The 13,976-nt window shown below is 53.7% G+C and overlaps 1 protein-coding gene across 1 annotated transcript; it reads right to left on the minus strand.

The window, feature by feature from the left end:
• Window positions 1-1,380: 1,380 nt before the first annotated feature.
• TCN2 (transcobalamin 2) lies at window positions 1,381-13,971 on the minus strand. Its single transcript, XM_024567060.3, has 9 exons — window positions 13,839-13,971; window positions 10,301-10,493; window positions 9,400-9,557; window positions 8,311-8,472; window positions 6,836-7,008; window positions 6,529-6,715; window positions 5,494-5,665; window positions 4,132-4,247; window positions 1,381-1,965 (listed from the first exon to the last, which is right to left on the minus strand). The coding sequence occupies exons 1-9, from the start codon at window positions 13,900-13,902 to the stop codon at window positions 1,904-1,906; spliced, it is 1,287 nt and encodes a 428-aa protein (XP_024422828.1). The 5' UTR covers window positions 13,903-13,971; the 3' UTR covers window positions 1,381-1,903.
• Window positions 13,972-13,976: the final 5 nt, after the last annotated feature.

A 13,976-nucleotide genomic window follows, 5' to 3' on the forward strand; every position in this document is an offset into this window, starting at 1 on the left:
AAACCTGAGCCCCAACTTCCATTTCCCTACTGCTGCTCTTGGCTGCTCCCAAGCTGGTGAGCTGGGGCTTTTTAGCAAAGATCCTTTGATTTCATCAAGATTCAGTGGTCAAACACACCTTAAGACAGTCTCTCCAGAGGGTGGGTCATACCCAGCGCATGGACTCTTGAAAGCTGAGTGCAGGGCCGTTCCCAGTATTTACCGCCCGCCCTCTCTCTAACCTGGCCTAGGAGCAGCACAGCCATTCTCCCCTGCGTGGGAAGGGTTTGTGGCTTTCTCAGTTGGTGTCTCATGGGGTGGCAAGGTGGCAGGGTGGTGCACTGGCAAGTGCCGAAGGCTGGGGTCAGTGGGTGAGGATCTGGGCTCTGCTCCCTCCGGAATGTGTGACCTGAGGCAAGCTGCAGACCTCTCTGAGCCGCTACTCCTCTGCGGCAGGGTTGTAACGGGGAGAGTCACAGGGTGGGTCCTGAGTCCTCCTGGAAGAACCCCAGGTCGTGACTGTGGAAGGACACGTGAACAAGCCCTCTGGGTTCTGGACACTGACACCTCACCTTAAGAACAGAGGCCACTTTTTCCTTTGGGCTTTCCGATACTTTGATGTTTGTTTCAATACAAAAGAACTTGTAAACTGCCTACTTCCGCTACCTACCTGGACCCTACATATTTGAAGCTGGAGTTCTAGGAAGAGGCACGGGTTTCATCTGTGGTTTTGAGGACTTCATGCGCATCACTATGAAACCTGACAGACGGGCTGCCAATCAGGGGCCCCTCTGAGGGCAGGCCCCCTTCCTAACTTCAGTGGGATGGGGTGAGTAGGATGTCTCCGTGGCCTGAACCCCACTTCCTACTGAGCCCAGAGCCTTCCGACTGAGAGGCAGGGTCCCCGCACCCTGGCTGCTAAGGCCTGGGTTGGTGTCCTGATTGCACTGGGGACAAGCCAGGGGTGAGAGCCCAAGCTCCAGGGTCCTGGGCCTCCAGTTGAATTTGGTCTCCGCCATGTAATCATAACAATCATTGAAGCCTCCAGTTTTCAGTGTTTGAGTGAAGGAGCCAAGAGGCCACCCAGGCCAGGTCTGTCTATCTCCTAAGCTGTGCTCGACACTGTGGTGTGTCTCATTTTCCCTCTTTGAACACTAGTTTCCTTATCTGTAAAGGAGAGACGACAACAAAAAATATCAACGACCTCAAAGCTATACAAGAAAGTGTCTGGCAAGTACACGCTCCCTAAAGGGCAATCAACGTCGCCACTGCCAGCATTGTTTCCCTCAAGACCCAGAACACTCACCCACCCTCCTCTGTTCCCTGCCCAGAGGAACCTCCCCTTTCTCTGCTCACGGCACCTGCACTTGCTCCCCAGCAGGAGGCACCAGGATGCTGGGGCACATATAATCAACACTTTAATCGTTCTGAAGGTAGGCTTTGAGCAGCGCCGCAGGGTGTTTGCCCGCTGCTATGTCACAGCTAGCTCTGGGGCCGCCAGACTGACTGCACTGGAGAGGCAGGCTCAGGGCTCCGGCCCCTGGGCCGTACAGGTCTCCTTGTGGGACCCTAATCTCAGAGCAGGTGGTATTCAATGCCAGTGGCCAGCAGACTTCTTGTGCTAAGGAGTCTGAGATGCTTCATGTCCTGCAGGCTCTGAGTGGCCTTCACGGGCTGTCTGCAGGGCCAGGCTGGGCCAGACCCAGGCAGACAGACACCCCAGGGAAGGTGCTTGGCCCCCTTCTCCCAGGTGGGCAGTGGCTTAGGAGCCTTGCAGGGGTGGTGGTCAGGTGATCCGAGGATGTGGCTCCAAGTACACACGAGGTGGTGGCAGGGTCAGACACGTGCCGGTTTCAGGGATGTGTGGACGGAGGGCAGAAGTACGGAGACTGTTCGAGGCGGCTGGGGTTGGTGAGCTGGGGGGCTACCAGGTGACCAGCCTCAGCTCGATGATTTCTCCATTCTTGGGTCTATAGTCAGCAATCCCTGCAGAAACAGGTTGAGCAGGGGTGTTAACAGGGCAAAGTGTCCCACCTCCCATCTCAGCTTCTGGACCTCCTCCCTGAGGCCAGGGTTTGTTCGCTCTGCTCAGGGCTTGGTGGTAGGAAAGTGGGGGCTGTCCAGAGCGAGTGCGGAGACTGAACTCAGCCATGACCCAGGGTCCCTGGGGCCCACAGCCTCATTTTGCAGTGGGGCAGTCTCTAGAAGTTGGGAGTGAGGGACAGTGCCCTGGATAACCAAGGTGAAAGGAGCCAGAGACCCCGACAATGCCTGATGGTCACTGTCTTCAGAGTCCCTGAGGGGCTGCCAGGAAGAGAGACTGTTCAGGGTGGTGTGGAGGTAGAACCAGGACCACAGCTGAAGTCTCCTGGGAGCCAGCCTTCACTCACTGGAGGTGACCCAGGCTCCAGCAGGACACCTGGCTTCAAGCCCCAGCTCTGTCACTCACTATTGGTGTGGCTTTGGGCAAATTGTTTAACTTCTGTGATGCTGGTATTCCCATTTCTGAAATGAGGGTAGTCAGGACATCAACAACCAGGCCTTCCTCCTTTCTATGGGTGTGGGCTTCCTGCAGGAGTCGGGGGGCAGGGCAAGGGGACAGGAGACAGAGGACACAACTGTCCACATCTGCTCCATGGCTGAGTCCAGCGGGCTCTCCCCCAGGCTACATCCTCCAGCCCAGCCGTTATCAGCCATAGAGGCCGGACCTGGGGTTTTCATCTGCCATCCCTTTGCTTCATTTATCAGTTTATTCAGAAGCGGGGCAGGGAAAGGTAGTGGTCCTTACGGGGCTTCCTCTGAAAGCTCCCACCTTCCACAGAGCACTTGGCCCAATAGCTGGTACATGGTAAGTGCTCAGCTGAAGTTCCAGGTAGCAGGAACAGGGACAAATGACGTTTAGGAGGCTGTCTGGTGACTGAACTGTTGCACAAGGACGCTCATGACAGTTTGGGGCACAAGACATAAAACTGGAGACAACCCAGAGGTCCATTCATCCTGCTCCATGCCCCCTTTCACGGTACACGGCACTGGGGTGGGCCCTGATTGTCCTAAGCAAGTCATGTGGTGATCCCTCCTCTCTAGCCAATGGAGGCTGCCGAACCTGGGTCATCTCCTAGCAATAGGGATGGACCCAAAAATGCGTCTGTGTCACCATTCCACCTTCGAGACACCAGGAGAGGTTTGCTGGGAAGTCAGACAAGTGTCCACAGTCCTAAAAGGGAACAGCCCTGGGAAGACACAGAAGGACCTCTCTGGAGGAGGAAGCCAACCAAGAGAGGGGGTCGGAGGCCCAGGGAAGTGGGCTGGAGCCCAGGTTACAACGGCCTGAAGTCCTCACTCCCTCTGGACTCCAGTCACGAGGGCTGATAGATGTCACATTGTGGAAACTGGTTTGCATTGCATTTCTTGCTACTTGCAGCCCAAAGAGCCCTAGTGGATAACATATTCTGTGTGGCCATTACCAAAAATGAGAAGATCTCCACATACCAGCACAGAAGGACATCTATAATATATTAAGAATTTAAAAAATAAATTGCAAAACAGTATATAGAGCTGCACCATCTGATATGCCAGCCATTAGCCATACATGGCAACTGAGCGCTTGGAATCTTAGTTTCAAAAAAGCATGCAAAATGTCATCAATAATTTTACATTGATTTCATCTTGGAATGATAATATTTGGGATATACTGGGTTAAATAAGATTATATTGCTAATATTAGTTTCGCCAACTAGAAAATTTAGAATCATGTGGGGTGCACATTTTATTTCTATTGGACAACATTGCTATAGGATATGCCTCCATTTTATTTTTATGAAATGACAAACTTACATATTTAAAAACTATCTGGGAGAAACCACACCAAAAATTAAAAGATGTTAGTTCTGGGTAGTGAATTACAGGTGATTTGAATTTTCTTCTTCTTCTACTTTTTTTTTTGCCTATCTAATTTCTTAGAGTTGCCACACTACCTTACATAAAAATTCCTAAGAATTCAGTAATAAATTATGCGAACTTGAGCATCAGTATTATCCAAGGCTGGGGCCCGGGAAGGTTCGGGAGAAAGCTATGGTGAGCTAGCGGTGCCTCCCTTTTGGGTCAGGGCTGCGGTGGGGGACACACCCAGAGGTGGCTGGCCACCAGACTCACCTTGCAGCAGCGGGGTGTCGGGGGCTCGGATAAGTTGCCAGAACTCACGTTCCCCTACTTCTTTGCCCATCACGGAGGTCAGGTAAGGGCCTGACAAGGAGGCCTGTGTTCCATACCTACCAAAGGGACAGGAAAAGAGGGAGAAAAGGTGACTTTTGCTCCCATGGACCCAAGGGCAGAAGTGGAGTTCACCCACACCGGAACTCAGAGCCAGTGCTAGACACACTCTTCCTGGGCTCCCTTGCCATGGGCCTCACCTCCACCCTCCTCTCCAGCCCCACCGACACTGCCCATTCATGTGACTTCATCCCCTGTGTGTTGACCATGACCGTGGTCTGCAGGAAGGGGCCCCTATTATTACATTGTCAACCCAGCAGCTGGCCCGTCTGAGGGCTGAGGTTGCAGGGGTGAGAATCCGAAGCTGCCAGCCTCACACACAAAATGCCGATGTCCAGTGAGAGAGGAAGGAGCCAGTGTGCAGAGAGAAACTGGAAGGGGGGGATGGGGACACGTGGTGGTGGCACTGGGTCCCTGGTTCTGGAAGTTTCTGTGGTTCAGTGGAGCTCCCCTCTTCTTGTGGCTGGGCTGCTTCTCTCTGACTCACATACACCGTGCTCCTCATTACCAGAGAGCACTGGAGTTAGGTTTCTGGCCCTGACAACCAAGAATCTCCTCAATCGCACCCCCTCTGAAAACTCCTTGCTTCCGACTTTGTATTTCTCCAGTCCATCTGGACATCACAGCCAAAGGGTCCTCTCAGCACGTCGTGGGTCATGTCCCTCCTCTCTCCAAAAGGCTTATCAATGGTTTAGGTCTTAGAGTGGAGGTGATTTGTAATTTTAAGAAACAGAAACTCATTCAGGGTGACTTAAGCAGAACAAAAGTATTCTTTTAGGGAGTGTCACAAAACAACCTCCTTTCCCCAGTCATTCCCTAAATCTGTGGGGCCATGTGATCCCTAACTTTGGGGGGGCAGAGGCAGGGGGGGTCACATGGCTGGTCAGAGTGCTTCTCTCTGCACACTGTCTGTCTCTGTTTTTCTCTTTTCTCTTTCTTTCTGGCTCCGACTTCCTGGCCTGAAGTTTTCTGGGCCCAGATGACCCCAAAGTGACAGCTGTGGGCCCTCCCTGGCTGCAGGAGGCTGTCCTCTGGGAAATCCAACTAGGGGCAGAAATTGGGGCCCTCTCGAACTGAGGCACATCTTTCAGAAGAGAAGTCTGGGAGGCCTGATGGAAGGCACTGAGCTTCTCTGGGCCAGATTCCCCGTTGATAACATGAGAGGCACTCCCATCTTATTTAGGCATGATCCTGTTTCAGGGATGTGCGGTCGGGTGGGGTGAGCACGGGGAGTGGGGGTCTCACGTGAATCCTCCGAGCTCCTCGGCCTTCTTCAGCACATCTTCCAAGGAGGACCCAGCAGGGACAAGGACAGAGTGTGTGTATCTTGGCCAGATACTGGGGACCGTCAGCATGACCTGGATGACCTCTGAGACTTCAGTCTGGGAGGGGGCCACTGTAGCTGGTTCCAGTATGACTGTACCCGGGAGAGAGGAAGCATCAGCTAGTGTGAGGGCAGGGGGCCTGGCAGTTAGTCCTCCCTCCTTCCCTTGAAGACACAGCGACTGATCAGGACCTCCGCCTTCCATACGGTCTCATCTCAGTCAACACCACCGCCACCTGCTCAGCTGAAACCTGGCTGCCATCCCAGGCCGCCCCGTCCCTTGGCCCCCAGGGTTGGGCCCCTCAGTGGTTTCTCTGCCTCCAGTAACCCCCTCTCAACTATCTGCTACATAGTACCCCAGAGGGCTCTTCCTAGAATATGCATTTGCTCATATCACTCCCCTGTTCTCCCTGGGGTTCTCCTTTCCTTTTCATTCTCCTGCCTGCCACTCTAGCTCATTCTCCCAGACCCCGCTCTCTAGCAAGACCCTTCACCCACATTCCAGTCTTTACACCTCTGTGCCTTTGCTCTTGTTGCCTCTTCTCTGCTCTCTTCTCCACTGGCAAATCCCACTTACCAACTCAAGCCCCTCTCCCAGGGAAAGCCCTGATTCGAGCTGCTACTTGGGACTCACTATGTATAAGAGCTAACCAAAATGTGTCACTCCCCATCTATTCATTCATTCATTCAAGCATTTCTGTCCTGGCTATCGCACGCAGTAGGACTGAAGATTCCTGGCCCACTCCGAGCTCTCCATTTGGTGTCCCCCTCCCCACCCTGTGAATTTCTAGAAGCTATGACCACCTCTTAGCTGCCAGTGTGTCCCACACACACCCACAAACCCCTGTTGATTCAGCAAATCTGGACCAAAGAACCACCCCTCATTGGGCCATGCAGACTTCAGTGAGTGCCCTGCAGATTGAAAACAGCCAAGCTTTCGTGAAAGGCTTGGCTACCTCTTGGTGCCAGGCAGTCTGGAGAGATAAGATCCACATAGCTCTTGTGGTTCAGGACAGGCAGCAGCTGGGAAATCATGAGAGCATTCTGGAAGGCCCCATCCCGCAGGCTGGCCAACAGAGCAGCCCTGGCGTTGAGGCATGCTGTGCCCAGCTCCACCCCGGGAATCGGGGAGGTCATCAGCAACTGGTGACAGAATGGGGGAGAGAAGGAGGAGGTGGGTCAGCCAGCAGGGAGAAAACAGTCGAGCAGCCCACCTCCCACCAGCCACCAGGGGGGCCCGCAGTCCCAGAGTCTCTTTCCCACCTGCAGCGCCAGAGGGGTGCTGTAGATATTCCCAAAGGGGCCCTCTGGGGTCTGGGCCTTCAGGATATTCTCCTTCACTGTCCCGATGGCCAGGGTGATCCGGTCTCTCAGATTGGGGTTGAGGTTGGAGCGCTCCAGGCAGGTGAAGGCCAAGCCTGCCATGGCCATTGTATCTGCAGGGGACAGAACCAATTGGAGCCAGCCCAGGTAGGGTGCGGGGGCCAATGGGTGGCCACGGGAGAGCTTGAAGAAGGGGATCAACATGGTCAATCAGCATTTTAGAAAGTTTCCACCAGCTAGGGGCACCAACTCAGCTGAGTTTGCCCAGGGCTTTCCCAGTTTGGGCACTGTAAGGCCAGTGTCCTGGGAAACCCCTTAGTTCTGGGCAAACTGGGGTGGTTGGTCACCCTGCCCCTATCTGCTGCTTGGTAGTTAGAGGTTAGGGAGAGACTGGAGGAAGAAGGTTCAAAAGGTTTTAGCCTACACCACTCATTCCCAAACCTGCCTGCACACTGGAATCACCGGGTGAGTTTCACACGGAGTGACACCTGGATTCACCCCAAGGTGGTCTGCTTTAACAGGTCCAGGACACTGCCTGGGCCCTGGGGATTTTTAAAAAGGATTTAATTTATTCATTTGCTTTTAGAGAGAAGGGCAGGGAGGGAGAGAGAGAAGGAGAGAAACATTGATGTGAGAGAGAAACATTGATTGGTTGCTTCCCGTACATACTCTGGCTGGGGACCAAACCCGCAACCCAGGCATGCACCCTGACCAGGAATCAGACCAGTGACCTTTCATTTTGCAGGATGTTGCCCAACCAAATGAGCCACACCAGTCAGGGGGCCCTGGGGATGTTTTTCTACAAGCTTCTGAGACAGAACAAGCTGCCTGCTGGCAGAGGCCCTACTGCCTTCTTCTCTCTGGGCCTCTAACCACGCCTCTAACCTACTCCATCCTCCCCCACCCTCTGGGAGGCACACCCACACTCATTCACAGAACCAGGCCTTGAAATACAATGACCAGAAGGGGTGTGGGAGGCCCAAGGTCACACAGTGAGGAAGCTGATCCAGAATCCAGGTCTCAGGCTCTCCAGCTCACGTGATAACAGATCACAGCTATTTATCCAGACTTTCTCCACACCAGGCATTATGCTAAGCTCTTGACTCATAAGGCATGTTTTAATGAGATGCTGCTGCCAGGTTATTTTATGGGAGAAACTGAAGCAGAAAGGCCAGCCGACTTGCCCAGGACATCCTACAATGGCCATGTGTGACGGAGCTGGGGTTGGGACCATGTCCATCTCCAGCTCCGGTCACAGCCACTGCACCCCACACGAGCCCCATATTGTTCCTAACAGACTGGATAAGGACGGGTCCCAGAGAAAGGTAAGCATGGGGACAGGGGGTAGAGGCCTTCATCTGGGGATGTGGGCTGCAGGAGCCCCAGCCAGGCCTCGCAGGGTCTGGCCCACTCACCCACAGACTGGTGGCCCTGGTGAAGATGGTGGTTGTGTTCCATGGCATACAGGAGCTTGCCAACCACGCTGTCATGGACCCGCTTCTGGTGGAGACACAGGGCCAGGAGGCTCAGGCCATACTGGTAGTAGCTGGTGTGGGGCTGGCCCTTGTGAGTATGCCCTGAGAGGGAGAAAACCAAGGGGCGAGGGGGTCACGCCAGGCTTGAGGGGTTGCCTCTCTGCCCCCTCCCAGCAACTAGCCCCACCAGCACACAGAACCCTATGGCTTATACTTTCCGACATCCTCCTTTGGGTCATGGGACCCTTCGTTCCTTTAACCCTTACTTGCTGAGGCCCCGCTAAGTGTCAGGTGCTGTGCTTGGAGGTAGGAATACAGTGACAACAGGCCAGGCACAGTGCAGCTGGGGCCTCTGACGATAATACAATCCACAGCCACGGGAGCATGGTCAGAACTGAAATGTAGACGGAGGTCCATGGGGCGGCGGCACAACAAAGGTCTTTGAGGACCGTGGGAGTCAGAGCCAGAAGGGGAGAGAAACCTTCCAGAGACAGGAAACATATACAGAGACCCTGATTTGGGAGCTAAGAGAAGGCCAGTGCAGCTGGAGCCCATGGAGGAAGGTGGTGTGAGCATGTGAGCCAGAAAGTGGGTGGGCAGAGCCCCGAGAAGACAAAATAGCAGACAGGCTGGGCCTGTGGGCTGTGAACAGAGCAGTGAGCAGCCCCTGTAGGATTTAAGCAGCATTAAAAGATCAGATTTATATTTGCCATGCTTGCTCTGTGTGTGCTGGTCAAGTCAGGAGGCAAGAAAGTTAACAGAGAAGGGATGAGGAGTAAGTGGTAAGAAGGCTATGCTGTTGTCCCAGAAGTGGATAGTCAGGTCAATCTTGGTGGCTGAGCAATAGAACTTGCTGGCACAGTGATGTGGAGTGTAGGAAAGGCTTGTTCCAGGATGGCTGGCTCCTGGGGCAGGCCTGGGCCTCTAAGTGGATAGTGAGATAGGCAGATGAAGGGCTGGAAAGAGGCCTAGAGAGAAAACCCAAGTTCTGATGAGCCCTGCCCATCCCTGGCAGACTGCATCCCTCACCAATGGCCCTCTTCTCCTCCTCCAGGAACCGCTTCAACTGTGAGACCAGCCTGTTGCCCTTGTGGCCTCCGACGAACTCACAGTTGGCCCTGAGAGCGAGCATGTAGAGAGCCAGCTGGCCCATGGAGGGCTTGGTCTGGAGGTCACTGTTGTCATCGCTGGAGGCAAACCCAGGACAAAGCCAGTTAGCAACATTCCCAGGACAAAGTGCTCCCCAGGTAAACATGGCTTGGGGCGCCCCCAGCCCCCAACACTGCAAAGTAGAAAATATCCTAGCAGCTGGAAAATCTGCTAGAACCCCCTAAAAGCAGATATAGTCAGCCATGTGAGTGGTGCGGTGTATGCCACATATATTTTATTGAGATGAAAAATTAAACTAAAGGACAAACTCTGAGGGTTCTCCCATCCAAATGACCTGTGCTTGCCCCACCATTTTTGTCACCCACCATGCACTCTTCCCTATCTTTCTTCTCCCTGCCCTGCATCTGTTTCTCAAGAGGGAATCCACTAAGGAGATGCTCCATGGTACTCCTGATCCTTCTTTCATCTCTCGTTCAAATTCCCCCACTCGACCTCAGAACAGGCCTCCCCTTAATCCCCCTAGAAAGGGAGCAGAGTCAGATGCTGCTTCTGGGCTCGCTATGGAAGAGTGTGGTCATGGATTAGTGATGTCTGCCTCAGACGCAGGAGGGTGGGTGTGAAACGGCACAAGGACCCTGCACTGGTACCTTCATTCCAGTCAAACCATCCCTATTCTATAGATGAAGAAAGGCCCAGGGGAGAAGAAACTTGTCTAAGGTCTCCCAACCAAGCAGTGACAGGTGCAAAACCAGAAGGCAGGTCTCCTGTCTCTTAGGATGTGGAGCAGGGCGTGGGGAAAAGAGAAGAGAGAGGGCAATACTCCAGGAGGCTTTGCTGGTAATTGAGCTTGAGGCTGTGCAGGTAGAAGGCCTCCTTGGTGCTGGCCTCCAGGCTGGAGAGGCGCAGGCCCACGTAGACACTGGGGTTTAGGTGCTCTGGAGAGAGCCGGTCCAACCAGGGCAAGAGGCGCTGACCCAGACTCTGCACCAGCTTGCTGTCCACCTCCGGTACGTCTTAGGAAAGAAAATAGGCCAAGTGAGGTCGCAGGGGCCGACGCCAGCAAGGAACTGCTCTTACCTTACCAGGGCCTTCTCCAAGGAATAAATGTCCCCACCCCCACTCCACCCAGAACAGACCCTACTCGTATGGGGAAATCTGGCCGGAACGAAAGGCAGTGGGGGTACAAGGGGAGAGGGGGGAGGCAGGTGTCCTGAAAGAGCGGTTGGAGTGGACCGGGGAGGGGTGGTGGGGAAGCCTTGCCAGGGAACTACTCTGCCTATGAGGAGTGCCAGAGACCGGAGGCCAAGCTGTGTACCCGAGGCACTGTGCCTGACCTCACTTGGTCCTCACACCGGCCTCCTGCTGTGTGTACTGTCATCATTGCTTTGCACAAACGAAGAAACAGAAGTTCAAAGTTGCGTCTTACATGAGGTTGCTGAGCCAAGGATGGACCTGCCTGCAAAGCTCCTGCTCTGTGACACTCTGCTGACCACCTGTTCAACCCGTGTCCAAAAACTTCAACCCACGTGGGGAACGTGTAACACAGCCAGTTTCAAACACTGCCCGCTGGCTACCTGCCACTGCCTGGTGAACTTCCTTTACGCAGATCTCAAAATAACCCTTTTCCTGCCACCTCTGTTTAGGCAACAAGGACCCGAGACTGTGAGGCGTATTGTTCAAAAGCCATCACATTTTCAACCATTTATCTGTGTGCTTTGGAATTTACCTAACGCTGTGTAACTAAAATATGAAAATACCTGGATATACCCAGGAAGCTGAAGCCTTGGGAATATTTCCCAGCTGCAACTGACCTATTTCCCAGATCCTGCTGACCTCCATCCAATCTCTTCTTTTAGGGAAGGAGCCTGAGCTTTGCAGTCACCTTGGACTTTCCCCCATCTACTGCCTCCAGGTCACTGTAGGGTTCCACCTGTGTCCTCTGTGCCCCATCCCAGGATACTGCACAGGCTGCCCCTCCCAAAGGAACTGCCAGGCAGAGTACCTCTTAGAGGGGGACTCAAGAGTTAAAGGTTTTAGCTTTAGTTATAGTTGGTAGGCTTAAGTGCTTAATGCTCTGGAAAGCTGTTATTCCAGGAACTGGCATGCGTGACCTACACGACCCCAGGAGTTCGCCATGGAGATGGTATCTGGAGACAGTGTCTCAGCCATTGTGTTCCAGGGAGGGAACACTGGCGACTGCGATGCGGATAAAGAATTGTTGGCCAGCAGATAAAGAATTACTAGGAACATCGCCTGCAACTGGTTAACCTTTTCCCCCAAACCCTTTACCTACTCTTTTCTTCTCCTTATAAAAAGGTCGGTTGAGATGAGAGGTTAAGACAGCTTTTGAGGGTACATAACCCGCTGTCGTCTCAGATTACCAGCACCCGAATAAAACGCCCATAAAGATTCAACCCTTGTCTCTAGTTAATTGATTTTGGTAGTGACAGCAGCACAAGTCTTCTGGTTTCACCTCCTGGGCTTCCTCTCACATAGCCCCGTCTCTTCCGGGATGGGTCCCAGCATCTTATGCCTGTCGTCCCCAAAGTTGTAGATGCCTGTTGCTATGAGAGCAGGAAGGTAGGGGAGTAGGATGGGGGAGGTAGGAATTTCTCTTCTTGCCCTTTCTATCTCTTAGCACCTTTCTGTGTGTCTGCCTCCTCCGCTCAGCCTGTCTTTCTGGTCATCATCTGTCCTTTCCACATTTCTCTTTTCTTCAAAATGGTGAAGCAATCCCTGCCTCACCCTGGGATCTGACCTCTGGCAGATGAGTCAGGCCTGGGGTTAGAAGTGATAAGAAGAAAGGCTGGAGCCATAAACAGCCTCCTCAGAAGAGAGAAGCCAGACAGTCACCCAGGCTAATAAAAGTGGCCCTGGGCTAGCATTGCCCCCACCAGAGCCTCCTGCTCACAGGGCCACGCAGCTCTGACCGGCGCTGACATTCCGAAGCGCAGGAGCCCACCTTGCACAAACAGTGGTGCAGCATCCCTGTTAATTTCGCAGAGCTTTACGCTGGCAAAGCAGGGGCACGGGATCCTGGCCTACACAAAGGAGGAAGGCTGGGGAAACTCTTGGCCCATTTTCCAGGTAAGGGAATGAGGCTGGAGGTGACTAAGTGACTCAGTAGTAGCTAGATGCAACCGCAAGCCCAGTCCAGGGCTCTCCAGGCTCCATGGGAAGGGGACTTTAAAGCGTTCACAATCAGTGAGGTTGAGGACCAGGTCCCTGGTCTACCCTGGGAACTATCTAGACAGGAACCAAGAGCCAAGGGCTAAGGGGTCTGGCTGCACTTGTGGAGCCTAAGGCCTTGCTCTGGAGTTCTCAGGGCTGAGTCTGGCAAAGCCAGACTCCTGGAAAGCTGGAGCACCTTGGGCAGGTCACCTAGCCCCTCCATGTCCCGGTGATAGATGAAGCCATCATCTATCACCTGACATGACGGAGCTGCCTCTCGGTTTCTCCAGGGATCACAAGAGATCCTGGTGGTGGAGGTGTATGGTAGAGCGTAATGCTCCAGGCAGAGTACAAGAGGAAGGAAAGAGGTGGGTGGCCCCAGAGTTCAGAGGCTTCCCTTCCTAGCTTCTGCTTCCTGACTGGGCCCTGCTTCCTGTCTGGCCCCAGTTCCCAGGTAGCCTCAGACCTGCGCACTCAGACTCACAGATGGGTCCTGACAGGCCCCAGGGGGCCTGGCCCTTATACTACATAAGGAATATAATTCAAACGTCTCACCATGGCCCTCCCTGGCCCTCTGGGACTCGTCTCCCCACCAGGGTCTCCACACTCACCTCCCTCTGCCCAGGAGGCCTGTCCCCTTCTCCTTTCCTTGCCAGTTTCTTTTCCTCCTTTGTGTTTGGGTTGCCTTGCTGCCTCCAGAGCCTTGGAAATACTTCCCCAACCTTTGTGCCTTCCTTTGGCACTTACCTCAGCCCCCAAACACAGCACTGATTTGCCTCTTGACCTCCTTTGTCTGTCCCTCCACTAGGACAGCAGCTTTAGGAGGACAGAGACTGGATTTGGCTTGCTCTTTGTTCTTTCCTCAAACCCTAAGACCATACCGGACACAGGCAAGGCTCCATCAATGTGTCTCAAATGGATAAATGAACAAATGATGGAATTAACGAAGGTGACCGTGTCTGGTGGGGAATCAGACATGTAATTAATCTCAATACAATGTGCTAAACGCTGAGGTCCAGCCAAGCTCTAACTGCTTTGGGAGCCCAAAGGGGCAGGCAGGTAAGTTGTACCAACCCCAACATCAGCACCTCGGTTTCCCCAGCTATATAATGAGGGGCTCAGACAAAATAGTCTTCCCTCCTAAGGACCCAGGAGGCAAGAGGCACAGGGGAGGTCCAGTTACTTACGGCAAATATCAGCGAGAGCCCCCAGGGCCCCCAGCAGGAAGAGGAGGGCCCCAAGGTGTCCCATGGCAGCGGCAGGCGGGTGAGCAGCAGGCAGGGAGCTGCACACTCCTGGAGCTGGCCTTGCAGAGTCTGTCCTGA

The sequence above is a fragment of the Desmodus rotundus genome, chromosome 7 (genome assembly GCF_022682495.2).
Source record: "Desmodus rotundus isolate HL8 chromosome 7, HLdesRot8A.1, whole genome shotgun sequence".
In the NCBI taxonomy this organism is placed as follows: domain Eukaryota; kingdom Metazoa; phylum Chordata; class Mammalia; order Chiroptera; family Phyllostomidae; genus Desmodus; species Desmodus rotundus.

Excerpts from the sequence above, each read along its gene's own strand:
- TCN2 (XM_024567060.3), bottom strand. The coding sequence starts at position 13,902 with ATGGGACACCTTGGGGCCCTCCTCTTCCTGCTGGGGGCCCTGGGGGCT. Across the intron at positions 6,716-6,835 it reads GCACCCCTCTGGCGCTGCAG|TTGCTGATGACCTCCCCGAT; the intron begins GTGGGAAAGAGA and ends TTCTGTCACCAG. Across the intron at positions 1,966-4,131 it reads CGACACCCCGCTGCTGCAAG|GGATTGCTGACTATAGACCC; the intron begins GTGAGTCTGGTG and ends CTGTTTCTGCAG.